Source organism: Zootoca vivipara, chromosome 2, assembly GCF_965207765.1.
Source record: "Zootoca vivipara chromosome 2, rZooViv2.hap1.1, whole genome shotgun sequence".
NCBI classification, from domain to species: domain Eukaryota; kingdom Metazoa; phylum Chordata; class Lepidosauria; order Squamata; family Lacertidae; genus Zootoca; species Zootoca vivipara.
Window position 1 is genome coordinate 113,002,014 of NC_142584.1, and position 25,472 is coordinate 113,027,485.

At 46.2% G+C, this 25,472-nt stretch overlaps 2 protein-coding genes across 12 annotated transcripts; both read right to left on the reverse strand.

Annotated features, from left to right (window-relative positions):
* Nucleotides 1–58: 58 nt before the first annotated feature.
* On the reverse strand, nucleotides 59–12,447 carry LOC118081178 (uncharacterized). 6 transcript variants are annotated; one of them, XM_088663842.1, is made up of 9 exons: nucleotides 10,084–12,390; nucleotides 9,674–9,748; nucleotides 7,048–7,119; nucleotides 6,624–6,695; nucleotides 5,241–5,417; nucleotides 4,287–4,309; nucleotides 3,358–3,470; nucleotides 2,608–2,640; nucleotides 59–1,884 (listed from the first exon to the last, which is right to left on the reverse strand). In XM_088663842.1, the coding sequence occupies exons 2-9, from the start codon at nucleotides 9,695–9,697 to the stop codon at nucleotides 767–769; spliced, it is 1,632 nt and encodes a 543-aa protein (XP_088519968.1). In that variant the 5' UTR covers nucleotides 9,698–9,748; nucleotides 10,084–12,390; the 3' UTR covers nucleotides 59–766. The 6 variants fall into 6 exon arrangements, with proteins under 6 accessions (XP_088519968.1, XP_088519969.1, XP_034963361.2 ...); XM_088663843.1 differs by having other exon boundaries at nucleotides 59–1,887; nucleotides 9,532–9,748; XM_035107470.3 differs by having other exon boundaries at nucleotides 59–1,887; nucleotides 10,084–12,388.
* A 742-nt stretch (nucleotides 12,448–13,189) lies between these two features.
* On the reverse strand, nucleotides 13,190–23,708 carry LOC118078704 (uncharacterized). 6 transcript variants are annotated; one of them, XM_088663818.1, is made up of 9 exons: nucleotides 23,583–23,640; nucleotides 22,790–22,868; nucleotides 22,312–22,387; nucleotides 21,573–21,644; nucleotides 19,611–19,820; nucleotides 18,764–18,786; nucleotides 18,183–18,295; nucleotides 16,250–16,282; nucleotides 13,190–15,365 (listed from the first exon to the last, which is right to left on the reverse strand). In XM_088663818.1, the coding sequence occupies exons 3-9, from the start codon at nucleotides 22,324–22,326 to the stop codon at nucleotides 13,645–13,647; spliced, it is 2,187 nt and encodes a 728-aa protein (XP_088519944.1). In that variant the 5' UTR covers nucleotides 22,327–22,387; nucleotides 22,790–22,868; nucleotides 23,583–23,640; the 3' UTR covers nucleotides 13,190–13,644. The 6 variants fall into 6 exon arrangements, with proteins under 6 accessions (XP_088519944.1, XP_060126370.1, XP_060126375.1 ...); XM_060270387.2 differs by having other exon boundaries at nucleotides 13,190–15,368; XM_060270392.2 differs by lacking the exon at nucleotides 22,790–22,868 and having other exon boundaries at nucleotides 13,190–15,368; nucleotides 23,583–23,634.
* Between the last annotated feature and the right edge of the window lie 1,764 nt (nucleotides 23,709–25,472).

The window sequence follows — 25,472 nt, forward strand, 5'->3', positions numbered from 1 at the left end:
CCTAGTAACCTCATATTAAATGCTGTCAAATAAAGGAAACAATCCATTCACACTGCACAACTGTGAAAAAATGCCTTTATTCCAATGTTTCAAGACTGCATAAATGACATCGCTTTTCTCTGTATGTAACAAATGCATTTAACATGTCACCTGGAAATTGGAACGACTTTTCCCTGTGTGTAAACTGTGGCCCCTGGGTGGGAACGAAACTTAATCTGCACCTTGGTTTGTATCCGTATGCTTATCTCCTGCTATGTAAAATTCTGAAGACACCATTGTCAATATCAGCACATACAGTGGTACCTCTACTTACGAATAACTCTACTTACGAATGTTTCTACTTATGAACGGAGCTCCGTCCGCCATCTTGGATGCGGTTTAGATAGGATTTTTTCTACTTACGGATTTTTAGATAGGGTTGCTTCGACTTACGAATTTTTTATCCCAATGAAAAAATATGGGATTCGACTTACAATTTTTTTTGACTTACGAATGTGCATTCGGAACGCATTAAATTCGTAAGTAGAGGTACCACTGTAATCCATTTTAAATAATCAGCCAAACCTTTCGTTTCAGCCCTCTTGCTCGAACCTAGAGCTACAGCACCATTTTATAATGATGCCGCCCCATGACATACACCAATGCTCACATATGCCTGTCAACAACAGCAGCAGCAGCAACAACAACAACAAACCCCTCAAACAGGGAACAAAGAGTGCTATGCAAAACCACTATTTAAAACACCTTTTCCTAATAATTAGGCTGCTCACAAGTTCTCTCCTGTGTGGATTCTCTGATGTCTGCTAAGATCTGAGCTCCCTTTGAAGCTTTTCCCACAGTCCGAGCACCTGTAAGGCTTTGCTCCAGTGTGGGCCCTTTCGTGGGCAATGAGGTTGGAGCTCCACTTGAAGCTTTTCCCACACGCTGAGCACTTGTAGGGCTTGTCTCCGATGTGGGTCCTTTTGTGGGACTTCAGGTTGGAGCTGCTCCGGAAGCTCTTCCCACATTCAACACATGGGTAGAGCTTCTTCAAGTGGGTCCTTTCGTGGGCACGCAGGCTTGGCCGCTGGCTGAAGCGCTTCCCGCAGTCCGCGCACTCGTACGATGTCTCCCCCGTGTGGTTCCGGCGGTGGGCAGCGAGGTCCAGCTTCCGGCCAAAGCTTTCCCCGCAATCCAGGCACTCAAACGCCTTCTGTTCCATGTGGGTCATCTCGTGCAGAGCCAGGTGAGAGGCATGGCTGAAGCACTTGTCGCAAACCACACATCTGAATGGCTTCTCCTTCATGTGGCTCCGCTCGTGCGCGATCAGGCCCGAAATCTGGCTGAAGTTTCTCCCGCAGTCGGGGCACTTGTACGGCTTGTCCCCTGTGTGGGTTCTCTCGTGGACAACGAGGCCCGGCCTCCTGCTGAAACCCTTGCCGCACTGGGCACACTTGTACGGCTTCTCTTCCCGATGAGTCCCTTTGTGACTGACGAGGCCCGAATGGTTGCTGAAGCCCTTCCCGCAAAGCGGGCACTTGAATGGCTTCTCCCCTGTGTGGATCCTCTTGTGCGTAAGGAGGTTGGAGCGGAAGCGGAAGCTCTTCCCGCAATCTGCGCACTTGTACGGCTTCTCGCCCGTGTGGGTTCTCTGGTGTGTGATAAGGTTTGACCTCTGGCTGAAGCTCTTCCTGCACACGCCACACATCTTCTGCTTCTTGACCTGTTGCGTCCTTGGCTGAATTTTGTGCCCATCAAGGTCATAGTTGTTTTCTTCGCGGGGAACAGATTTCCCCTCCTCCCCTTTGTCCAGACTCTGCACTCTTTTAGATCCATGTTCACCCTCAGAAGCTGCTTCCGATTCAGGAAGTTTCTCATCCTCCATTTTGCTCACCTGCCCTTCTCCTGCTAGAGAGAAAAGCAAGTTGGATATACTGTTATGCAGCAAAACCTGATTGATTCGGTGATTGAAATCATTATGGCAAAAGGCTGTAGCTAAGCAGCGGAGCATCTGCTTTGCATGCACAAGGTCTCAGTTTCAGTCCCCAAAGGCATTCCCAAGTCGGGCTGAGAGAGACTCGTTATGTATTCAGTGGTGTGTGTTTGCCTGAGCTCGAGTCTGGACTAAGGATTCTGAGCTCCTGTGTTCTGATTTGATACACGATATCCAATCACAGAACAGTTCTGGATTTGGGCCTCTGCCATTGGCCCCTAAACTCTGATTCATGATTTGCAACTTGGAAGTTTAGAATCACGTTGGGAGCGGGAGTGGCCCAGGCCTTCACAAATGTGTATAAGCAGTTGCTTTGCCCCTGTTATCTAGTAATGTAGTTCAATAAAGGTTCTTGCTGTGATCACTGTGTCTTGCCTCATGGGAACCCACCTATACTTCAAGACTCACTGTCTGAAACCCGGGAGAGCCACTGACAATCAGTGTCGAAAATACTGAGTTAGATGGACTAACGTCAGTATAAGGCAATTTCCTGTGTTCCTATCTTCACGAAACTTTGCAAGATTTTAGATGTTGAACGATAAATGTGCTTATATACTATAATCCTTCCCTTCAGGCAGTAAAATATAACTGAGGGCATCTAGTATCCATATTTAAAATTATATATATCTATGTACCTCCATTCTTCTTCAACTCCAGATGCAGATTTTCTAGGGAAGGAAATTAGACAATTAACAGCATGCACCATTTTGCAGTTTCCCATCTTTCTCTCTCAGAACCCCTTCAGACTTGCTGGTGGGGTTTTGGGGGGGGCAACGAAAGCTGGACAAAAAATTTAAACCAGATCATGTGCGGTATAAACAGTTACAGGATTTTAACAGGAAGTTGGAGAACACGCTCAGATTGGAAACAGGTCAGTAGATCTGTCTTAAAACCTTTTCAGGCACAAACAGTATTGAAAGCACTCGAGGATAACTGCCCTGAAGTACATAAAGGAGAAGAATCTCTCCCCACCCTTCGCCATCCATGGCATGGTGACAGACAGACAGCAGACAACAGTTCTCAGGGTTATTTAACAATCAATCTCTCTTCTCAGAGAACTCTGGAAGTTGTAACTCGGTGAGGTAAACAGGGGTGCCCCAACAACTCTCAGAACCCTTAGCAAACTACACTTCCCAAGGATCTTTGGGGAAAGCCATACTTACTTCAAGTGGTATGATACAGCTTTAAATATTTGGTGCGGAAGTGGCCTTAGCCCTTTCCATTAATTCCAATGGGTCTTCTTTGCATATGACTGACACGGGATACAACTGTGAACTGTTTCTTTTCACTTTACTTATATGTCATTTTTTAAAAGATGCTATTACATGGATGAAAATGCCGTTTGCTAGGTTTTAATGCCTTCATATTATAATGAGCTGCTTCACCTTTGAATGCCAGCAGCGTTTCCAGCAAAGCAGCCCTTTTGTGGGAGAAATCGCTCAGCTTCTGCTCCAGCTCCCCCAAATCCGGCTGTTGTTTCAGGAAGAATGTATCACCTCTGTGAAAAAGAAAAAAAAGAATAGGTGTTGCTATTGGAGGAAGAGAAGGGTAAACATCAATGAACTGCCCTGCTGGATCAGGCCAAACGATTCACACTGACATAAAGACTGAAGCTTCTAGAAATCCCAGGATTCTTTGGGTAGGGGGAGCCATTACTGCTTAAAGTGTGATGATACGGCTTTCCATTTACAGTACAGGTGGTAGCCAGGAAGATGCCATTGTACTCCAATTCCCATGAGCCCACAATCAGCACAGCCAATGGTCAGGGATGATGGGAGCTGGAGTGCCACAGCATCTGAAGGAAATCAAGTTGGCTGGCCCTGGTATAAAAAGGTAAAGGGACCCCTCACCATTAGGTCCAGTGGTGACCGACTCTGGGGTTGCGGTGCTCATCTCGTGTTATTGGCCGAGGGAGCCAGCGTACAGCTTCCAGGTCATGTGGCCATTATGACAAAGCCATTTCTGGCGAACCAGAGCAGCACATGGAAACGCCGTTTACCTTCCTGCCTATTTACCTACTTGCACTTTGACGTGCTTTCAAACTGCTAGGTTGACTGGAGCTGGGACCAAGCAACGGGAGTTCACCCCATCGCGGGGATTCGAACCGCCGACCTTCTGATCGGCAAGCCCTAGGCTGTGTGGTTTAACCCACAGTGCCACCCACGTCCCTTGGCCCTGGTATAAGAACCTCAAAAAAGCTGAGTGTGGGCTCTCCCTCAAATTCCTTCCCCCACCCACTGATCCCGGCACCTCATAGTTCAGAGAAGATTGCTGACCAATAGGAGGAGCTAGTTAAATTGAATTCAGAGCTCACCTGCAGCCAGTGCTGTGTAAACCCTGCAATAAAGAAAAGATGAAAAGAACAGTTTATGGAGTTTCTCAGAGAAGATTCTTGTTCTGCTGTGCATGACAGGCGGAGCCATTTGAAGCCAATTATTTCTCTCAAAGAACGATAGGCGCTGTAGTTTGTTAAGGGTACCTGGCAATTGTACCCTTGTGAGGGGTTAACTGCACCGCCCAGAATTCATTGAGGGGGTGGGGAATGTGCTTTGAATGTGCTTTAAAGATATTGTGTGCACGGAGTCTAAAACTTGATCAGAAATAAAAAGGAATAAAATGCTGCACATTACAGCCAGCATGTTCATGGCAGATTCAACCGTCTTTCAGAGGGGTCCTAATTTTGCCTCCAAGGCTGTTTTGCTTACATAACACCAGGTCTGGGACATATAATTGCTCAGCTGACTTTGAACACCCTACGCTGCCTCGCTGGTATGGGCAAAAGAAAATGTTTCACCTGGTGTCATGCTAACTATGTCCTCCTGTCAGAAATGGCTCATTAGGGCAGGGCAGGATCTAGAACACTTCCCCACACTGCTATAATCAATTAAAAATCCTTTTAACAACAACAATAACAACAATTTATTTATACCCCACCCATCTGGCTGGGTTTCCCCAGTCACTCTGGGCGGCCCTCAGATGTCTCCTAAAAGTCAGATAGTTGTTTATTTCCTTGACATCTGATGGGAGGGTGTTCCACAGGGCAGGTGCCACTACCGAGAAGGCCCTCTGCCTGGTTCCCTGTAACTTTGCTTCTCGCAGTGAGGGAACTGCCAGAAGGCCCTCGGCTCTGGATCTCAGTGTCTGGGCAGAACGATGGGGGTGGAGACACTCCTTCAGGTATACTGGGCCTCAGGTACGCTGTTAATCAACAGCAGGAGCAATGTAACATTATTTTACTACAACCTTATTTTTGCAACACTCTTCCTACCAGCAACAGCTGCTGTGCCTTTTCCCTTCCTGGTTCACTGCAGAGGGAAGTCTCCCTGGAGACTCGGGGAACCTCGTTCTTTAGCCACCTCAGCAGGACCTGCTGCTGTTCGTCAAGAATCTGGTGCATCTCCTTCCACTCCTTGACAATCTTCATCCTCTCCGCTTCGATCTCTCTCTGCCAGAAGAGAAGATTATAGAAAGGGGGATGATGAGCTTAGGGGGAGATCCCACAGATCAGAGAATCCCCTAGGCCAATGAGTGTTGACCAGGCATGCTGGATCAGGCCAAAGTCCAGCATCCTGTTCTCACCGTGGCCAACCAGAGCTCCAGTGCATGTAGACAATACTGATCTGGGCGGACCAGTGAACTACAAGGCAGCTGCCTCTGCTTCTGCTGGAGCCGCTGGAAGGCGAAGCCAGAAGGATCTGTTCAACAGCTGGCAGGAACCTCAAGGTGGGATAGCATCCGTCCTCTGATGGGCTGTTGAACATGCTCTGAGGTTTGGGAAAGTGGCTGTTTGGGGGAAGTGTTTTCAGGGAACTGCAGATTCGCAGGGGTGACTAAGGCAAACTATAACCAATCTCCCATTCCCACCCACCCATCCCCAATCAGCCCATCTCCCATTCCCACCCACCCCCACCACCCTCTGTATATATATAGGGTCTGACACTTCTGTTTCTAGTGTATCTGAAGAAGTGTGCATGCACACGAAAGCTCATACCAAAATATAAACTTAGTTGGTCTTTAAGGTGCTACTGAAGGAATTTTTTTATTTTGCTATAACCAATGGTTTGTATTCATGCTTCGGATGATGAAACAAACCATGTGTAAATAAACCACAGTTTGATAAGCCATGGTTTAGCACAGGGGTAGGGGAATAGGAAACCAGCCAGTGGCTCAGAGCCTGACCTTCCACAGGACATTTTGACAGGTGGCTGGGGCTCCCACCTTGCCAATCACCCAAAGGGCTGTAGCTCAGTGGCAGAGCGTCTGCTCTGCATACAGAAGGTCCCAGGTTCAAATCCCAGCACCTCCAGAAAGGGCTGGGAAAGAACTCCTTGCTTGGAGCCCTGGAGAAATGCTGTCAGTCACTGTAGCTGGACCAATTTGGTTTGACTCACAGAATCATATAATTGCAAAGTTGGAAGGGACCCCAAGGGTCATCTAGTCCAACCCCCCACAATGCAGGAATCTCACCTAAAGCATCCATGACAGATAGCCAGACTCACTATAAGGCAGCTTCCTATGTCCCCATGAACTTGTGTTATCCACTCTTAAACCCACTCAAGCCTGTGACCATCACCACACCATGTGGCGGGGAGTTCCATGGATTAATGATTTCTTTCTTCCCCACTAAAGTGGGTGGTTCACAGATACCTACCAGCAGATCTTCGCTTCTCTTTTGCTCCTCGATTTTGATGTTTCCTTCTCTTGCCAGACAAGCCAGACGATCCTGTAACAAAAGGAATGAAAGCGGGCACATTTTGAAACGTTAAAACCGCTCTGATTAAAATAGTCCACAGAGAAAAGACTCTAGCTTTTACTTCTCAGCAGGGTTTATGGCTGGTGAAAGACTTTTTAGTGGACCTTGGTTTCCCCTCCTCCCTCCCAGCCCTTTTCCCTCATATGCTGTGTCATGAAAACACACAAAGAGCTCTGAAATGTCAGAACCCGCTCCTAAAGCTCCTTACGCCTGCAACTGTTACCACACCATGTGGCGGGAAGTTCAATGCTTTAATGATGCGCTGTGTGAAGAAGTTCCTTTCTTTCCTTCTCACTCGAGCGGATGGCTAACGGATGCATACCTGTAGCTCTTCGCTGCTCTTTTCTTCCTCGATTTTGACGTCTCCCTCTCCTGTCAGGAAAACCAGACGACCCTGTAACAAAAGGGGTGAAAGGAGGCACATTTTGAGAAAAAGTTAAAAGATTTTGGGAAATGATATATAATGAACTGAAAAAGATTTGTAAGTATACTTTTCCCAAAAAACCAGAGGCATTTTTATTAGCACTTATCGGACAAGAGATTGCAAAGGAGGACTATATAATATTTTTGTATGCAACAACCGCGGCTAGGACTTTGTTAGCCCCAAAATGGAAAACTCAGGATTTACCTACGATTGAAGAGTGGCAGACAAAAATGATAGACTATGCGGAACTAGCGAGACTGACTAGCAGGATCCGGAACCAGGGGGAAACAAGGTTCCAAAAAGATTGGAGTAAATTTGTGGACTATATGGAAAAGAACTGTAGAAGTTTAAAGACACTTGCAGGACTGAAATAAATCCTACGAATTGATTTGAAATGGGTGGAATAAAGGAACTGCGAGATAAGAGCTGAATAGAAAACCAAACGAGGGGAGGGAGGGAAGTCAAGCTCAGCAGAGCATTGGGAAGGAGAAATTTGGAAAGAATTGCTAAAAAGATAAGTGTGTGTGTTGTATTTGTTTTTGAATGTTTGTTTTGTTTATTGTCTTTAATGTGTTTATTTGGAAAATTTTATAAAATGCTTTATAAAAAAAGAAAAGAAAGGAGGCACATTTTGAAACCTTAAAACTGCTGTGATTGAAATAGTTTAGAGATTGCGAAGTTTTGTTGTTCTGCGATGCTTTTGTGATTATTGTGAGCTGCTTTGAGCTCAACATTCGTTGCTGGAAAAAGCAGAATGGAAAAAATCAAATCAATCTTTCATATATATTTTTTAGAAATTAAGCACATAGGGTGTGGGTGGTGTAAAGGCATGTTTGGTGCTGCTGCAATACACAAGCATGTTGCTTTTCACCCATTATGTTTCTAGATACAGTATGTGTTGAAACAATTTGTCATCACCATCTCAGGACCCTCTCCTTGTGCCCCCTTCCATGAGAAATCTGGAAGGTGGCAAGAACAGGCCTTTTCAGTAGTGACACACACACACACCGTCTGTGGTATGGTCTTCCCAGGGAGGTATGCTTGGTGCCATCTTCAGTTATCTTTAAGCACCAGCAAAGCCTTTTACCTTTACCCAGAGAGTAGTGGCTAGAGTGTCACACTAAAGCCTGGGAGAACAGGGTTCGAAACCCCATGTGAGCCATGAAGCTCACTGGGTGACCTTGGGCCAGTCACTCACTCTCAGCCTAACCTACCTCACAGGGTCGTTGTGGGGATTATATGAGAAGGGGAGAAGCATGCAAGCTACCTTGAGTTCCATGGAGAAAAAGGTGGGATATGAATACAATAAAATAAATAAATTGAAAGGTGGCATTGTGGCCCCTCTTGTGAGGCAGGATCAGTTAGTCCTGCCTTTTAATTATAGACTAGAGCTGTTAGTCCTGCCTTTTAATTATAGACTAGAGATTTTACCTTCTTGGGCTCCTTGATCACTGCAGATGGTGACAGCAGTCACGAAATTAAAAGACGCCTGCTTCTTGGGAGAAAAGCAATGACAAACCTAGACAGCATCTTTAAAAGCAGAGACATTACCTTGCCGACAAAGGTCCGTATAGTTAAAGCTATGGTTTCCCCAGTAGTGATGTATGGAAGTGAGAGCTGGACCATACAGAAGGCTGATCGCTGAAGAATTGATGCTTTTGAATTATGGTGCTGGAGGAGACTCTTGAGAGTCCCATGGACTGCAAGAAGCTCAAACCGCTCCATTCTGAAGGAAATCAGCCCTGAGTGCTCACTAGAAGGATAAATCCTGAAGCTGAGGCTCCAATACTTTGGCCACCTCATGAGAAGAGAAGACTCCCTGGAAAAGACCCTGATGTTGGGAAAGATTGAGGGCACTAGGAGAAAGGGACGACAGAGGACGAGATGGTTGGGCAGTGTTCTCGAAGCTACGAACATGAGTTTGACCAAACTGCGGGAGGCAGTGGAAGACAGGAGTGCCTGGCGTGCTATGGTCCATGGGGTCACGAAGAGTCGGACACGACTAAACGACTAAACAACAAGAGCTGTAATCTTCGTTTGTTTATAACCAGTGCTTTTTTTTGGGGGGGGACACACACGCAGGGGTACGCACACCACTAAACATTTTGTGAGTCTTTGTACTTTTTTTTACTGTATTTATTTTCCCCAACCTGAACTATAAAATGGTGATTTTCTAGAGTCAAAATGAAAGTACCCCTAAACATTGTTTTTAAGAAAAAAGCACTGTTTATAACAATTAACGTGAGCTGCTTTGAGTCACTCTGTGAGAAAAGCAACTGACAAATATAATGAATTATAATCCCAGATGTACTCCTAGGAACTAAGGGAGGCTGGTCCTCAGTTTTGCCCTCTCTAGCAGAGAGGAGGAAGATAGGGACAAACCATTAGAATTAGTTGGCTCTGCTGGTCACTGGTTCTCTGGCGCCACCTCCTGTTGGGCTCCTGGTCTTCCGCCCTACCTGTCCCGAGGGGCACCAGCCACCACTGCTGGGAAGGAAAGAGGAGGCATTTGGTGGGTCCCTACCTGCGCTTCCTCGGTGCCAGCCATTCTCCTTCCAGGGTTGGAGTTCCAGAATGAACTAAGGTGGACAACCCGGATCTGCAGCAAAGAGAAGCAGCTGGCAAATTCAGAAGGGGCAGAGATGGGATTGGCCAGCAACAGAGGAACATGAAATCGCAGGGATTGAACCTGGGACCTTCTGCATGCAAAGTAGGTTCTCTGCCACCCAGCCACAGCTCTTCCCAAACCAGACAATGCCTTAAATTTGATAGAGGCTTTCAGGGGGTGAGCACCCTGGCAACTGCTTTCAAGTTTCCCCCTGCTCAGCCCTGGAAGGCGTGCCTTGATGAACAACACCAAGGGCGCCTCTGAGCTTGTGCAAAGTGTTTCTCTGCTCGGTAGCTGTAACGGAATTGGAGGCGGAGAATGCTCACATTGTCTGGAAGGTGTCACGACGCTCCGTGGTTTTACGTCAGAGGGGATCCACTGAGGCATTTGTGCGTGAAAAGCAGATCAGCAAGAGCATCTAATAATTCGAATCTGCCATCGTGGCCCCTCGATGCTCGACAGCCCCCCTGAAATCTGCTCCAAGGCTCGGATGCAGGCAAGGGCAAGGGACTCCGAGCTCTCCCTGCCTGATCTCCCGTGCATTTCCCCCCCTGGCTGTCCTCCTCCTCCCTCCCTGTATTTCTCTCACCGGATGCAGCCTCTTCATGGGAAGCCCAGCCCCTCTTGGTGTTGCATTTCACAACACAGAGAGGCAATTTCAGAAGCAGCGCAAAACGCCTCTGGATTTTAGGAAAGGAGAAAATACAAAAAGAGCCCTCTAGCGGCTGTTTTGTATAAATTATTTAAACAGGAGACTCTCTCGACATCCTTTTTATTCAGGGAATAAGAACTTGCTGGATCAGGCCAATAATCCATCAAATGCCGACAGTGCCCTTCAGCTCTCCATATTGGGCAAACACAGGCCAAACCCTACGCCAAAGGATAAATGGACTTAAATCTGACATCAGGAATCACAAGACAGAGAAACCAGTAGGAGAACACTTCGATCTCCCAGGACATTCTATACAAGATCTCAAAGTAGCTGTCTTATTACAAAATAATTTCAGAAACAGACTGGAAAGAGAAGTTGCTGAATTGCAACTTACTACCAAACTTAAAACCATGGAGAGACCTGGTCTGAATAGAGACATTGGTTTCTTATCTCCTTATACATGATAAAGCCATTTATAGCCATCTAATCCACTTGCTTTTTCCTGTAAGGCCAATTGCAGTCGTTAACAGTCGTCAACAGGTTTACCACACCTATCAGCCAATCACCCATTCCCACCACCCTTCTGAGTAATACCCCTCCCCACCCTCTCACTATACATAAGGTTCTGGTGACTTCTGTTTCGGTGTATCTGAAGAAGTGTGCATGCACACAAAAGCTCATACCAATGAAAAACGTAGTTGGTCTCTAAGGTGCTACTGGAAGGAATTTTTTTATTTTGTTTTGACTACGGCAGACCAACATGGCTACCTACCTGTGAATAATCCAACTGTCAACTATTCATTTTCATTTTATATCATCAATACCAGCATCATCATCCAGTGCAGGTTGGAACACCGTGTTTTAATTTATTGGAAGCTGCTGCCAAGAGTAGCTGGGGTAACCTTATCAGGTGGGCGACATAAATTATAATTTTTGATGATGGTGGTAATTGAACTCCCTTATTGTGCAACGGTAAAAACTACATTTCTTGCTCTGCCCATTTTGCCTCTTGCCACGCCACCATGGGAACGTATCTCATTTTTCCTGATTTGTGCCTGTATGAACAATTAACTTTTTGCCTGTTCTGTCATCTAGGGATTTTAAATCAGGGGTAGGAACCTCAGCCTTGAGGCCCAAATGTGCCCCCTTGAAGCTCTCTCTCCTTCGCCCCAGCTCCTGGAATTAGCACATTGGACTCACTTTCAGTGCCCTGAAAGGGACAGCCTCAGAATGCAGCCGGTGAGCATTCAGATCTTTCCCAACCCTTGCTAGAAACTGTCTTCTAGGTTTTAACAGGAAGGAACTTGTGTGTGCACACATGATGTTGCAAAATATCTGCCCATGTTTTGTGTGAGAGAGACAGAGAGAGATCTTGGAAAATATCTGGCCCTGTGTAAAAGGTAAAAGACCCCTGGATGGCTAAGTCCAGTCAAATCCAACTATGGGGTTGCGGCGCTCATCTCGCTTTCAGGCTGAGAGAGCTGGCATTTGTCTGCAGACAGCTTTCCGGGTCATGTGGCCAGCATAACTAAACCGCTACTGGCGCACAGAGGACTGTTGACGAGTGCCAGAGTACATGGAAATACCGGTTACCTTCCCGCCGCAGCGGTATCTATCTACTTGTACTGGCATGCTTTTGAACTGATAGGTTGGCAGGAGCTGGGACAGAGCAACAGGAGCTCACTCCATCGCAGGGATTCGAACCACCGACCTTCTGATCAGCAAGCCCAAGAGGCTCATGGTTTAGAGCACAGCGCCACCCGAGCCTGGCCCAGTGTATGGGCACACAAGGGCAGATATTTTGCAAGATCTCGGTCACACGCACACAGGCAGATGTTTTGCAAGATCACGTGCACAAGTACACTGATATTTTGCTTCCTGTAAAAACCATATGTGGGCGAAGCCCTGCAGTTCCCTGAGAAGAGGGAGTGATGTTAAGCTACTTTGGAATGGCAGTTCTGGGACTGGGAGGGCACTAAGTGGGTCTCCTAACTGTTGGAGAAAGAGGTCTGAAAAAGATTATTACTCTCTTGTAGCAGAGTTGGCACAATGGCCAATTGCTCCAAGTACATTAAAACTTGGGTTAGATTTTACATCTGCTCTCACCCGCCCTTAAACGTTTCCCATGAAAATACTTAGATTAGAATAAATCACAGACACTTAACTTTGCAAATAAGGGAATGTTTTACTTTCAAATAAGGGAATATCATACTTTCAGAGTTTTGGCTGTTACAGTTAACAAATCTCCATCCGTTGGGAGTAAAAGTAAAGGGGGGGGGGACAGTTCCAAATGATTTTAAAAAGAAGAAAAGTTTGTTTCATTAGAAAAAAGAATCACACAGTCTATCTGTTAGCAAAGATATGCAGGTTTTAAATGAGCTGGGGAGGGGGGGACCATGTATGCCAGCTTGAGCTCCCTGGAGAAAAAGGTGTGATATAAATACATTATGTTCCATAATAATAATAATAATAATAATAATAATAATAATAATAATAATAATAAAACAATGTATGCAGGGCCGCAGGTTCCCCATCCTTGGTCCAGAGGAAACCAAGAAGGAATTGTCTGATAAGGGGAGTGAAATGAGGGTGAGAGAAGAACACTGGAAGCTGTAGAGGCAAGGAGAGTGGAACTACTCTATTTTAAATAATCAGCCAAACCTTTCGTTTCAGCCCCCTTGCTTGAACCTAGAGCTACAGCACCATTTTATTATGATGGCGTCCCACAATGCTAAACAACCAACACCCACATACGCCAGTCAACAGCCAACAGTGAACAGCAATGTGCAAAACCACTATTTATTTTAAATAAGTTTTCCAAATAATTGGGCTGCTCATGAGTTCTCTCCAGTGTGGAATCTCTGGTGTCTGCTAAGATCCAAACTCCCCATGAAGCTTTTTCCACACTCTGAGCACCTGACATGGGTCTTCTCGTGTGACTTCAGGTTGGAGCTGTTCTGGTAGCTCTCCTCGCACTTGACACACGGGTAGAGCCTCTTGCCCAAGTGGGTCCTCTCATGCGTACGTAGGCTTGGCCTCTGGCTGAATTTCCACAGTCCACACATTCGTATGGCTTCTCCGCTGTGTGGTTCCGGCAGTGCACAGTGAGATCCAGCTTCCAGCCAAAGCTTTTCCCACAGTCCTGGCACTTAAATGGCTGCTTTTCCAGGTGGGTCATTTCATGCACAGAAAGGTGTGAGGCATGGCTGATGCTCTTGTCGCAAACCACACATTTCTACGGCTTTTCCTCTGTGTGGGTCCTCTTGTGCATGTTCAGGCCTGACTTCTGCCTGAAGCTTTTCTCGCAGTGAGGGCACTTGTACGGCTTCTCCCCTGTGTGGGTCCTCTTGTGCACGATGAGATCTGTCCTCCTCCTGAACCCCTTCCCGCACTCAGCGCACTTGTACGGTTTTCCCCCTGTGTGGGTCCTCTCGTGCACGGTGAGGTCCGGCTTCCTCCTGAAACCCCTCCCACACTTGGAGCACTCATACGGCTTCTCTTCCCGGTGGGTACGTTCGTGACTGAGGAGGCCCGACATCTGGCTGAAGCTTTTCCCGCAGTCTGTGCACTTGTACGGCTTCTCGCCCGTGTGGATCCTCTCGTGGACGGTGAGCTCCGGTTTCCTCCTGAAGCGCTTCCCGCACTGAGGGCACTTGTACGGCTTCTCCCCCGTGTGGGTCATCAGGTGGACGAGGAGCTCCGAGCTCCGGCAGAAGCTTTTCCTGCACTCGGAGCACTTGTACGGCTTCTCTTCCTGGTGAGTCCCTTCGTGACCTTTGAGGGCTGACCGCTGGCTGAAGCCCTTCCCACAATGCGAGCATTTGAACGGCTTCTCCCCGGTATGGATTCTCTCGTGTGCAATGAGGTAGGACTGGAAGCCGAAGCTCTTCTCACAGTGAGAGCATTTGTGCAGCTTCTCACGCATGTGGGTTCTCTGGTGGACGGCAAGTTTCGATCTCTGGCAGAAGCTCTTCCCGCAGCCTGCGCATTCGTTTGGCTTCTCGCCTGTGTGGTTCTGGTGGTGCGTGGCGAGGTCGTGCACGGCAAGGTGTGCGGTGTGGCTGAAGCCCTTGTTGCACACCACGCACTCGTGCTGCTTCTCTTCTGTGTGCATCCGCTCGTGCGCAATTAAGCCCGACCTCTGGCTGAAGCTTTTCCCGCAATCGGGACAGCTGTATGGCTTCTCTCCCGTGTGGGTCCTCTCATGCACAATGAGGTCTGTCCTCCTCCTGAACCCTTTCCCGCACTGGAGGCACTTGTATGTCTTTTCCCCCGTGTGGGTCATCATGTGGACAGTGAGCTCCGAGCTCCGGCGGAAGCTTTTCCCACACTCGGAACACTTGCACGGCTTCTCCTGCCGGTGGCTCCCTTCATGACTGATGAGGTTCGACCGCTGGTTGAAGCGCTTCCCGCAACGCGAGCACTTGTACGGCTTCTCCTCCGTGTGAGTCCTCTCGTGCACGATGAGGTTGGAGTGGAACCGGAAGCTCTTCTCGCACTGCAAGCATTTGTGCGGCCTCTCACCCGTGTGGGTTCTCTGGTGCGAAATGAGTCCCGATCTCTGGCAGAAGCTCTTTCCGCAGTCTGCACACTCGAACGGCTTCTCACCAGTGTGGATTCTCTGATGTGTAATAAGGTTTGACTTCTGGCTGAAGCATTTCCCACACTCGGCACACATACTTTGCTTCCTAGTCTGTTGAGTCCTTGGCAGAACTTTGTGCCCATCAAGGTCACAGTTGTTTCCTTTGCAGGGAATAGATTTGTCCTCCTCCCCTTTGTCCAGACACTTCCTCCGCTCTCTTTTTGAACCATGTTCACTCTCAGAAGTGGCCTTCAATTCAGGGCACAGAGACATTTTCTCCGCTGCTCCTTCCGTTGTCCTATCATTCCGTTCCTGTTGCTCAGTATAATCCATCAGAGGTTTCTCATCCTCCATGTTGCTCACCTGGCCGTCTCCTGCTAGAAATAAGCAAGTTGGATACTGTTATATTAATGCAGCAAAATCTAATTAATTCTATGTTTTCAATCATTGTGGGAAGGGGTTTTAGCTAAGTAGCAGAGCATCTGCTTTGCATATAAGGTCCCAGGTTCAGGCAGGGACTCTCTTTGAAACCCTTGTGAGCCACTGCCAGTCAAAGTAGACAATACAGAGCCAGATGGGCCAGTGGTTTTGAGTCAGGATAAGGCAGTTTCCTGTGTTCCTATCTTCATGGAATTTATTTAAGAATAAAAGAACATTATTATAAATTAGTTTGGAGATTGTATTTAACACCAGTCAGATTAAATCAAAAAAGGAATATTCAGTGTTATGTTGGAGGGGATGCCAGGAAACAGGGAATTATGTTCACATGTGGTGGGGGTGTAAATATGAACAATTTTTTTTGGCAAAGGGTGTTTAAGGAGATAACAGAAACTACTGGGTTAAAGCTTACTGAAAGTCCAGAAGTAGCATTATATCCATTTACGATGGGGTGGAAGGTTCACAGGCTATGAAGGACTTGCTCACAAATTTATTGACAGCCACACAAATTATTATAACTAGGAAGTGGAAGGGGTAAAACCATCACAAAAGGTGTTGAAATTTTGGGAGTTTGGATAGTTACAATGGAATGGTCTCGGTGGTGGGGTGCACATTTTTATTCTTATTTATTTATGGTTATTATTTTGTAATAATAATATAAAAAGAAATTTAAACCTTGCAAGATTAGAAATGTTGAGCTATAAAAATACTTATATATTATCATCCTTCATTCAGGCAGCAAAATGTGTTGGGCTAGCCTTCACTGGTGGTCTCTTGTATGTAATTTTATTTTATTTTTAAAGTTAAAGTGTATTTGTACCTCCATTCCTCTTCAACTCCAGATGCAGATCTCCTGCAGAAAGAAAGAAAGAAAATCACTGTATTTTTCGCTGCCCATAAGACAAACCTGACCATAAGATGCACCTAGTTTTTAGAGCAGGAAAAATACAAGCACAAATTCTTACCTGAATAACAGCAGCTTGTATATACTGTATCCCAAGGGAATACATTTTTTTTGCATACCTTCAACTGTACATAGATATGCATGTCATTTTCAATGCCGTACATGTCATGTTCATAGCTGCCAAGTTATCCCTTTTTTTAAGGGAAATTCCCTTATGCTGAATAGGCTTCCTCGTGAGAAAAGGGAAAACTTGGCAGCTATGGTCATGTTCAATGCTATATAAGTCACTTACATTTATAATCATATTGTACAATTGTATTACTTTGGCTATGTGTTTAATAAAATATTGAATTCTTGCATTGCGAAAAACGAAGATTATGGCGAAAAGTGAAAAACATGAATTGCCAAAAAACAACAACCCTAGAGCTTACAGAACAAAACTGACTTCAGATATGAAATCAGCATTGAAAGAACATTTACGAACAGTTGAAAAATCTCATGCAACAGAAAATTGGGGGGGGGGGGGATTTGCTCCATAAGACGCATTCACTCCATAAGATGCACAGACATTTCCCCTTACTTTTTAGGAGGAAAAAGTGCATCTTATGGAGCGAAAAATACGGTAACACTCTTCACAATTTTGTCCTTTTTCTCTTTATCTCTCAGGGCCCCTTCCAACTGCTGGTGGACGTCCTAGCAATTAACACACTAATTAGCCCATTCATGCTGTATTCAAACAGGACGAACCAGAGGTTGTAGCCCTGTGATGCTTTCACAACATTACCACAATATTATCATCTGGAGCGACACTCCTGGGTTTACAGCGCCACAAAAGCAGGTCCAAAAAATAAACTGGAACATGTGTGGTGTAAAAAGTTACAGGATTCCAGCAGGAAGTTGGGGAACATGCTCTGATTGGAAACTTATCAGTAGGTCCGCCCTAAAACGTTTGCAGGCTGAAACAGGGTTGAAAGCAGGGATAACCTCCCCAATGTCATCATGAGCCCAAATCATCATGCATGCACAATTTTAAAGGACATATGGAGAAGCCCTGCCTCTCATACATCGGCGGCATGGCGACACTGATGTCACAGACAATCAGTAGACAAAAGTCCTCAGCGTGGCTTAACAAGCAATCCCTCTTTGCAGGGAACTCTGAGGGGAATGGGGTATCCCAGCAACTCTCAGCACCCTTAACAAACTACACTTCTCAGAATTCTTTGAGGGAAGCCATTCTCATTTAAAACAGTACGTTCCAGAAGTCTGTTCTTAACCTGAAACGGTTCTTAACCCGAGGTGTGCTTTCGCTAATGGGGCCTCCTGCTGCTGCTGCGCAGTGATTTCCGTTCTTATCCTGGGGCAAAGTTCTTAACCACTTCCTGGTTAGTGGAGTTTGTAACCCGAAGCATCTGTAACCTGAGGTACCACTGTACTTTAAATGTACTGTCAAACCTTGGTTCCCGAACGGCTATGTTTTGGAATGTTTTGGCTCCCGAACACCGAAAACCCGGAAGTAAATGCTCCAGTTTTCAAATGTTTTTCGGAAGCCAAACATCCAATGCGGCTTCTGCTTGAGTGCAGGAAGCTCTTGCAACCAATCGGAAGCCGCACCTTGTTGAACATTTCAGAAGCCGAACGGGCTTCCAGAACAGATTACATTTGACAACCAAGGTTTGACTGTACTGTATATTTAAATGCAGATGAGGCCATAGTCCTCTGGATTAATTCCAATGGGTCCACTTTGCATAGGACTAACATTAGACACAACTGTGCATTTTTTTGTTTTCACTTTACCTATATGTCATTGTGGCTTTTCAAAAGATCCTAGCAAATAAAAATCCTTCTTCACCTTTGAATGCCAGCAGCGTTTCCAGGAAAGCAGCCCTTTTGTGGGAGAAATCGCTCAGCTTCTGCTCCAGCTCCCCCAAATCTGGCTGTGGTTTTGGGAAGAATGTATCGTCTCTGCAAAAGAAAGAAAGGAGAGAGAGAGAGAGAGAGAGAGAGAGAGAGAGAGAGAGAGAGAGAGAGAGAGTGTTAAGTGTCTCTGTTGGAGGAGGAGGAAGAGGAGAAACATCCATGAACTCTTGGATCAGGCCAAAGAGCCTGTCTAGTCCAACACCCTGACATAAGGATTGAAACTTATGGAATTCACAGGAATCTTTGCGGGGAGGGGAGCCATGACTGTCTTAAGTGACATGATATTGCTTTCAATTTATAGTGCAGGGCCCAGGAAAGGGATGGCTAAGAATATGCTGTTGTCCAGGGATGATGGCAGCTGGAGTTCAATAGTATTTGGGGGACAAAATGTTGGCTGCTCCTGGTACAAGGACATTTTAAGAAACTGTGTGTGGGCTCTCCCTCAAATTCCTTCCCCCACCCACTGATTGCTGCCCAACAAGAGGAGCTAGTGAAATTGAATCCAGAGCTCACCTGCAGCCAGTGCTGTGTAAACCCTGCAACAAAAGAAAAGATGAAAAGAACAGTATGTGGAGTTGCCAAAGAATATTCTTGCTCTGCTGTGCATGACAGGCAAGGTAATTCGAAGCTAATTCTTTCAAAGAATGCTACACACTGTAGTTTGTTAAGGGCACCTGGTAATAATAACTCTGTGCACCAGAAATCATTAAGAGGGAAAATGTGCTTTGAATGTGCTTTTAAAATGTAGAGGGTATGCAGCCTTGAACTATCAGAAATTATTATATGCTGTATATTACAGGCCAAATGTTCATGGCAGATTCAATTGTCAGTTGGAGGGTTCCTAATTTGGCCCCTGAGGGTGTTTTATTCAAGCCACACCCACCTACCCCATATGACACCAGGTGTGGGGCAGGTAAGGACACAGCTGACCTTCAACTTTGCCGGGTGGTTTGGTTACAGACTGTACGGGCAAAAGAAAATGCTTCATCTGATGTCATTGATAACTATGTCCACTCATCAGAAATGGCCCCTTAGGGGAGGTCAGGATTTCCCCACCCCTGGTATAATCAATGAAAAATCCTTTTGATCAATAATAGGAGCATTGTTGGGCAATGAAACATTATTTTTACTATACTAAAAGCTGCAAGGAAAACAAATTTATTTTTTTCGTCAGAACCATTTTCATCTGCACTTTTTAAGCAATCAAGTAACTGATTAATCAATGAAAATACATTTAATTTAATTAAGTTTTAGCTCCCATCGGCCCCAGGCAACATGATGGGAGTTGTAGTCCAGCAACAGTCAGAAGCGCACAGATTCCTAGTTTGCCACTAACTTTCCAAGATCCCACTCTTCTTACCTGTAATGGCTGCTGTGCCGCCTTCTCCTTTTCCAGGTCACCGAGGAGGGAAGTCTCCCTGGTGATTCGGAGAACCTCCTTCTTTCTGTGGAGAACGTCACCCTCCATGTTCTGTAGCCACCTCAGCAAGAGCTGCTGCTGCTCATCGAGAATCTGGTGCATCTCCTTCCACTCCCGGACAATCTTAATCCTCTCAGCTTCTATTTCTCTCTGTCAGAAGGCAAGATTTAAGAAGTGGGTGGTGAGCCTGGGAGAAAAACCCAAAGATCAGAGAATCCATAGCTCTATGAGCTATGATTAGAAACTGCCATAAAAACAGTCCTGCTGGATCAGGCCAATGGCCCATCTAGTCCAGCATCCTGTTCTCACAGTGGCCAACCAGATGTCTTAGACAATAGGCCTCTAAGCAGCACCTAAGCACAACAGCAAATAACCCTTTACTTCCATAAGCATATAACTTAGAAGAATATATTTACAATATCATGCTCAGGTTTCTCCCTATTCACATTTAGGGAATCTCCTCTGTCTGATTCACTTCAGAAAAACACACTGTCCTTAGCAGATCCTGAGAAACCTCTCAGCAGCCATTCTCCTTCACACACACACACACACAAACACACACACACAAACACACAGAAGCAGAAAGCCAGTTAAAAACGACAGTTACTTGAATAACAGTCACAACAGAATGGAATGCCTCTCTCATGTGACTCACAGCCAGCCAATCACATGAGAGAGCAACTGCCAAAGGGGGGGGCACCCATGCTAAAAATACACATCAATTCAACAGAAGCAAACATTCCCATTTCAGGGCAATTAAATCATTACCCTTAACAAATATTGCCTCAGAAGTGAAAGTAGAGAACAGCCATCCTAGCTAGTAACCATTGGTAGCCTTATCTTGCATAAATTTGTCCGAGCATCTCTCAAAGATGCTAATCCTCTTTTAAAGCCATCTCAGTCGGTAGCCTTCACTGCCTCTGGTGGGAGCGAATGCTATAGTTCAACTGTGTGAAGCAATCCTTAGGTTTGGCTGCCCTGAATCTCCCAATGTTCATTGAATGGTCCTAGGTTCTAGTTATTATGAGAGAGGAAGAACTGCCTGCTCATGTGGTCTCTGCCCATGCCTTCTCAGTCGTATCTTGACAGCAGTGCTAGCAGTGTGCATTTTACATCACAAATAAAAAGAAAGAAGGTGAGATTCTCAGGATGTTGAATTCCTACTTCACATTTTTATTTAACTAATTTGGATCCCGCACTGCCCCTCCAAAAAGACTCAGACAACCTATAGAACGTTCCAGGTTTAACCCCCAGGCTCTCCAGGCGTGGCTGGGAAAAAATGATTGCCTGAAGCCCTGGTCAGTTGCTCCCATTCAGTGTAGAAAATACTGAGCTAGCAGGACCAGTTTGGCCTGACTTGTTATATGGCAGCTTCCTATGTCCCTATGAACGGGTGTTAAAAGGTAAAGGGACCCCTGACCATTAGGTCCAGTCGCGGACGACTCTGGGGTTGCGGCGCTCATCTCACTTTACTGGCTGAGGGAGCCGGCATTTGTCCGTAGACAGCTTCCGAGTCATGTGGCCAGCATGACAAAGCAGCTTCTGGCGAACCAGAGCAGCGCACGGAAACGGCATGTACCTTCCCGCTTGGAGCGTTACCTATTTATCTACTTGCACTTTGACGTGCTTTCGAACTGTTAGGTGGGCAGGAGCTAGGACCGAGCAACGGGAGCTCACCCCGTCGCAGGGATTCGAACCGCTGACCTTCTGATCAGCAAGCCCTAGGTTCTGTGGTTTAACCCACAGAGCCACCCGCGTCCCTCTATGAACGGGTGTTATCCACTCTTAAATCCACTCAAGCCTGTGGCCATCAGCACACCATGTGGCAGGGAGTTCCATGCATTAATAGTGAAGAAGTTCCTTCCATCTTTTTACTTTAGTGAGTGGGTTAAGGATGCCTACCAGAAGGTCTTCACTACTCTGCTGATCCTCAGTTTTGATGTCTCCCTCTTTTTTCGGGCAAACCAGAGGATGCTATAACAAAAGGTGTGAAAGGGGGCACATTTTGAAACATTAAATTCTCTCTTGATTAAAATATAGCCTCAACTAGCTAGTCCACTGGGAGACGACTTGAGTTCTCACTTCTGAGCAGGGATTTTGGCTAGTGAAAGACTTTTTAGCAGAGCTTGGTTTCCTCTCCTCCCTCCCAGTCCTTTGTCCTCATATGCTGTGTCAGACAAATATAATAAAGCACAATTTCCTGTGTACTCCAAGAAAGCAGGGAAGGCTGGTCCATTATGAAAGGACTGCCCCATCTACCTCAGTTTGTCCTCAACCTACTGTTCCCTGCCTGCCTGCCTTCTTACAACAAGGCCAGGGGGTGCACTGCTTCTTGGGTTCCTCTCCTCCTCCCTCTCAATTTTGCCTTCATATCAGGGAGGAGGAGAACAGGGATAAACCTAGATTAGTTGGCTCTGCCTGTCATTTGGCTCTGTGTAACCACCTCTATTTGAGCCATAGCTGCCATTTTATCCCTTTTTAAAAGGGATTTTTCCTTATGCTGAATAGGCTTCCTCGTGAGAAAAGGGAAAACTTGGCAGCTATGATTTGAGCTCCCTGCCTCCCGCACTACCTGTCCAAGGGGGCACCAGCCCCCACTGCTGGAACAAAATGAGAGGGGGGAGCATTGGTGGCTCCCTACCTGTGCTTCAGCCATTCTCCTTCAAGGGGTGGATCCAGACCAAACTATGACTGGAATCTGCAGCAAAGCAAAGCAGCTGGAAGAGGAGTAAATTCAGATAAGCCAGTGTATTTTCTGAGCAGAGCAGAAACAAAAATATTTGATACTGGAGGTTACAGAAGAACATAACGAACATGTCAGGCAGGGAATGTTGGGACCTTCTGCATGCAAGGCAGCTGCTGTACCACTCCAGCAATCTTAGCACCCTGTTCTCCCACCCCATCTGCAATTCCCAGAGGGGCATTGCTCCTTTTTACTCAGGCCTCAGCTGACTCTGCATCACTGCATAAGGTGCTAACCTCGATTAGCAGATATTTGTACATTTGCTTGCTATATAGCATGTCTCCACTATTACAGAACAAAAAACTGGATCACACCAAAACACAGGCAGCCCAGGTTAAGTGTAAAAATAAGCCACCCCAATTTAATCCTCAGTCACCTTGCAGCCTCCCTTTGAAGTTCATGAACAAAACATAGCAAAGAATTCATTCAGCTTCTCCTCAAACTGTTTATTCTCTCTGCATTAAAAAAGAAATAAAGAAAATTAGCTGTACTGGTCTGACTCAGTACAAAGGGGCTTCCTATGTCCTTTTTGCAGAGACATCACCTTGCCGACAAAGGTCCGTATAGTTAAAGCTATGGTTTTCCCAGTAGTGATGTATGGAAGTGAGAGCTGGACCATAAAGAAGGCTGATCGCCGAAGAATTGATGCTTTTGAATTATGGTGCTGGAGGAGACTCTTGAGAGTCCCATGGGCTGCAAGAAGATCAAACCTATCCATTCTGAAGGAAATCAGCCCCGAGTGCTCACTGGATGGACAGATCCTGAAGCTGAGGCTCCAATACTTTGGCCACCTCATGAGAAGAGAATCATAGAATCATAGAGTTGGAAGAGACCACAAGGGCCAAGAGAAGACTCCCTGGAAAAGACCCTGATGTTGGGAAAGATGGAGGGCACTAGGAGAAGGGGATGACAGAGGACGAGATGGTTGGACAGTGTTCTCGAAGCTACGAACATGAGTTTGACCAAACTGCGGGAGGCAGTGGAAGACAGGAGTGCCTGGCGTGCTATGGTCCATGGGGTCACGAAGAGTCAGACACACTAAACGACTAAACAACAACAACATGTCCTTTCTGCAGCCACTGACACCCTTGATCTTCTGGGATTGTCTATCATTTTCTCCCAGCTTTTCTGCAAATGGCCCCTCCTTCCTAAATTCCCCTTTAACTCACCTCTCCCTGCAAGCTGAGAGCAGCAACCCTCAGTTTCCCCCCAGGAAAGGGCAAGGTGGGGACAGGAAGTGGCTTCATCAGCTTCTCAAATTGCCTGGCCGATCTAGGCATGACCGTGTATCTCTATCAGCGTAACCCTTTGTGTGCAAGTGTGGAGCGTTGTTCTAAAATCTCTTCAAGTCTTTAAGCAGATTTGCAAAGCTGCCTTACCCTTATGCAATGCCAGACCATCGGCCCATCTAGCAAAATACTGACAGGCGCTGATTGGCAGTAGCAGCTCTCCAGGGTTTCAGGCAGCTGTTTTCCCCAGCCATACTTAGTGATCGCAGGGATTGAACCTGGGGCCTTCTGCATGCAAAGCAGGTTCCCTGCCACCGACCCTGCTACCGACCAGCAGCCCTTCCCAAACCAACTGATGCCTTAAATTTGATGGGAGGTTTTCAGAGGCTGAGCTCCCTGGCAACTGCTTTCAATTTCTGCCCTGCTCAGACTTGGAACGTGTGCACTGATGAATGACACCAAGGGCGCCTCTGAGCTTGTGCAAAGTGTGTCTCTGCTCAGTAGCTAGAATTGATTGTAGTGAGGCTTCCAAGACAAAGAATGCTCACACCAGGACCCTCACATTGTCTGGATGTGTCACAACGCTCTGGGGATCCACATAAGTGTTGTGGGTTAAATCTAGACCCCTGAGAAGGTAAGCCAAAGATTGCATTCTGATGGCAGCAATGCGTAAGGTGCTGTCCTCAGTTGGCAGATATTTATACTTCTTTTTTTTCTTTTTACGATACAGTGAATTTCCACTAATATAAAGCAAAAAACCCTTTTAAAAAATCAAATCGCATCAGAGTACAGACAGTTCAAGCTAATCATCAAGCCAAGAGTAAAAATAACCAAACTGGCAGGCAGATGGGAACCACCCCAATTTAATCCTTAATCACCTTGCAGTCTCCCTTTCATGGTCATGAACAAAAGAGCAGGAAGAATTCATTCAGCTCCTCTGCAGTCTCCTCCAGCACGATTGTAGTGTATCTGAAGAAGTGTGCATGCACACGAAAGCTCATACCAAAATAAAAACTTAGTTGGTCTTTAAGGTGCTACTGAAGGAATTTTTTTATTTTGCAATTACCTTGTTCTTCAATGGCCTTCATAGTCTCTTTCCAGCTTTTGATGTGGTTGCAGAATTACGACGGTTGGTTTTAACTTTTTTTTAAAAAAAACCAATATGCTCCTATAACAAATGGCAAAATGAATGCTTTCTTTTGCTTAAGCTTTGTCCTCCTCATTTGAACGAGACTTCCATTTTCTGAAGGAAACCTTCCTGCCTCTAAAAGCTGCCTTGACTCTGCTCAACAACCATGCTGGAATCCTCTTAGCCCTGGTAGTACTTTTCCTGGTCTACATTCAATCTTAACTTCTAATATCACAGTTTTAAAGAACTTCCAAGCCTCTGGAAAAGATTTGACCATCTCGGTTTGGCCTTTCAACTCCCTTTTTACCACTCTCCTCATTCGGGAGGCAAGTTTCCTCTTTTGAAGTCAATTGTGGCTGTGCTGGCAATTTCCCACTTTTACATGGTTTGGTTGGCATCCATCTGTCTTGAGAGACAATGGAGTGTGCCTCTGAAGGTCAAGTCAAACCTCTGCAATAGCAGCACCACAGTGATTTCCCTGGGGCGCAAGCCTGGGCAGTGTATATGGACATCCTGGGCTGCCGAGATGACAAGCCCCCGTCTCCGCCTCACTGATGTAGGAAAGCAAAGCTTGGCTGCAGTTCTCGGAAGGAGGTGTACAAGGTGCCATCCAACCATCTTAGGGACTCAATATTTGTGTAGGGTTTGTTGTTGTTTAGTCATTTAGTCGTGTCTGACTCTTCGTGACCCCATGGACCATA

Coding starts and splice junctions, on each gene's coding strand:
- LOC118081178 (XM_035107468.3), bottom strand. CDS start 10,144: ATGCCTCAGTGGATCCCCTCTGACGTAAAACCACGGAGCGTCGTGACA. Junction 7,120..9,673: donor CTGGCACCGAGGAAGCGCAG/GTAGGGACCCAC, acceptor CTTTTGTTACAG/GGTCGTCTGGTTTTCCTGAC. Junction 2,641..3,357: donor AACGCTGCTGGCATTCAAAG/GTGAAGCAGCTC, acceptor TTCCTTCCCTAG/AAAATCTGCATCTGGAGTTG.
- LOC118078704 (XM_088663816.1), bottom strand. CDS start 23,693: ATGCCTAGATCGGCCAGGCAATTTGAGAAGCTGATGAAGCCACTTCCT. Junction 19,821..23,582: donor CTCTCAGCTTGCAGGGAGAG/GTGAGTTAAAGG, acceptor GCCTTCTGACAG/AGAGAAATAGAAGCTGAGAG. Junction 18,787..19,610: donor CGGCACAGCAGCCATTACAG/GTAAGAAGAGTG, acceptor CTTTTGTTGCAG/GGTTTACACAGCACTGGCTG.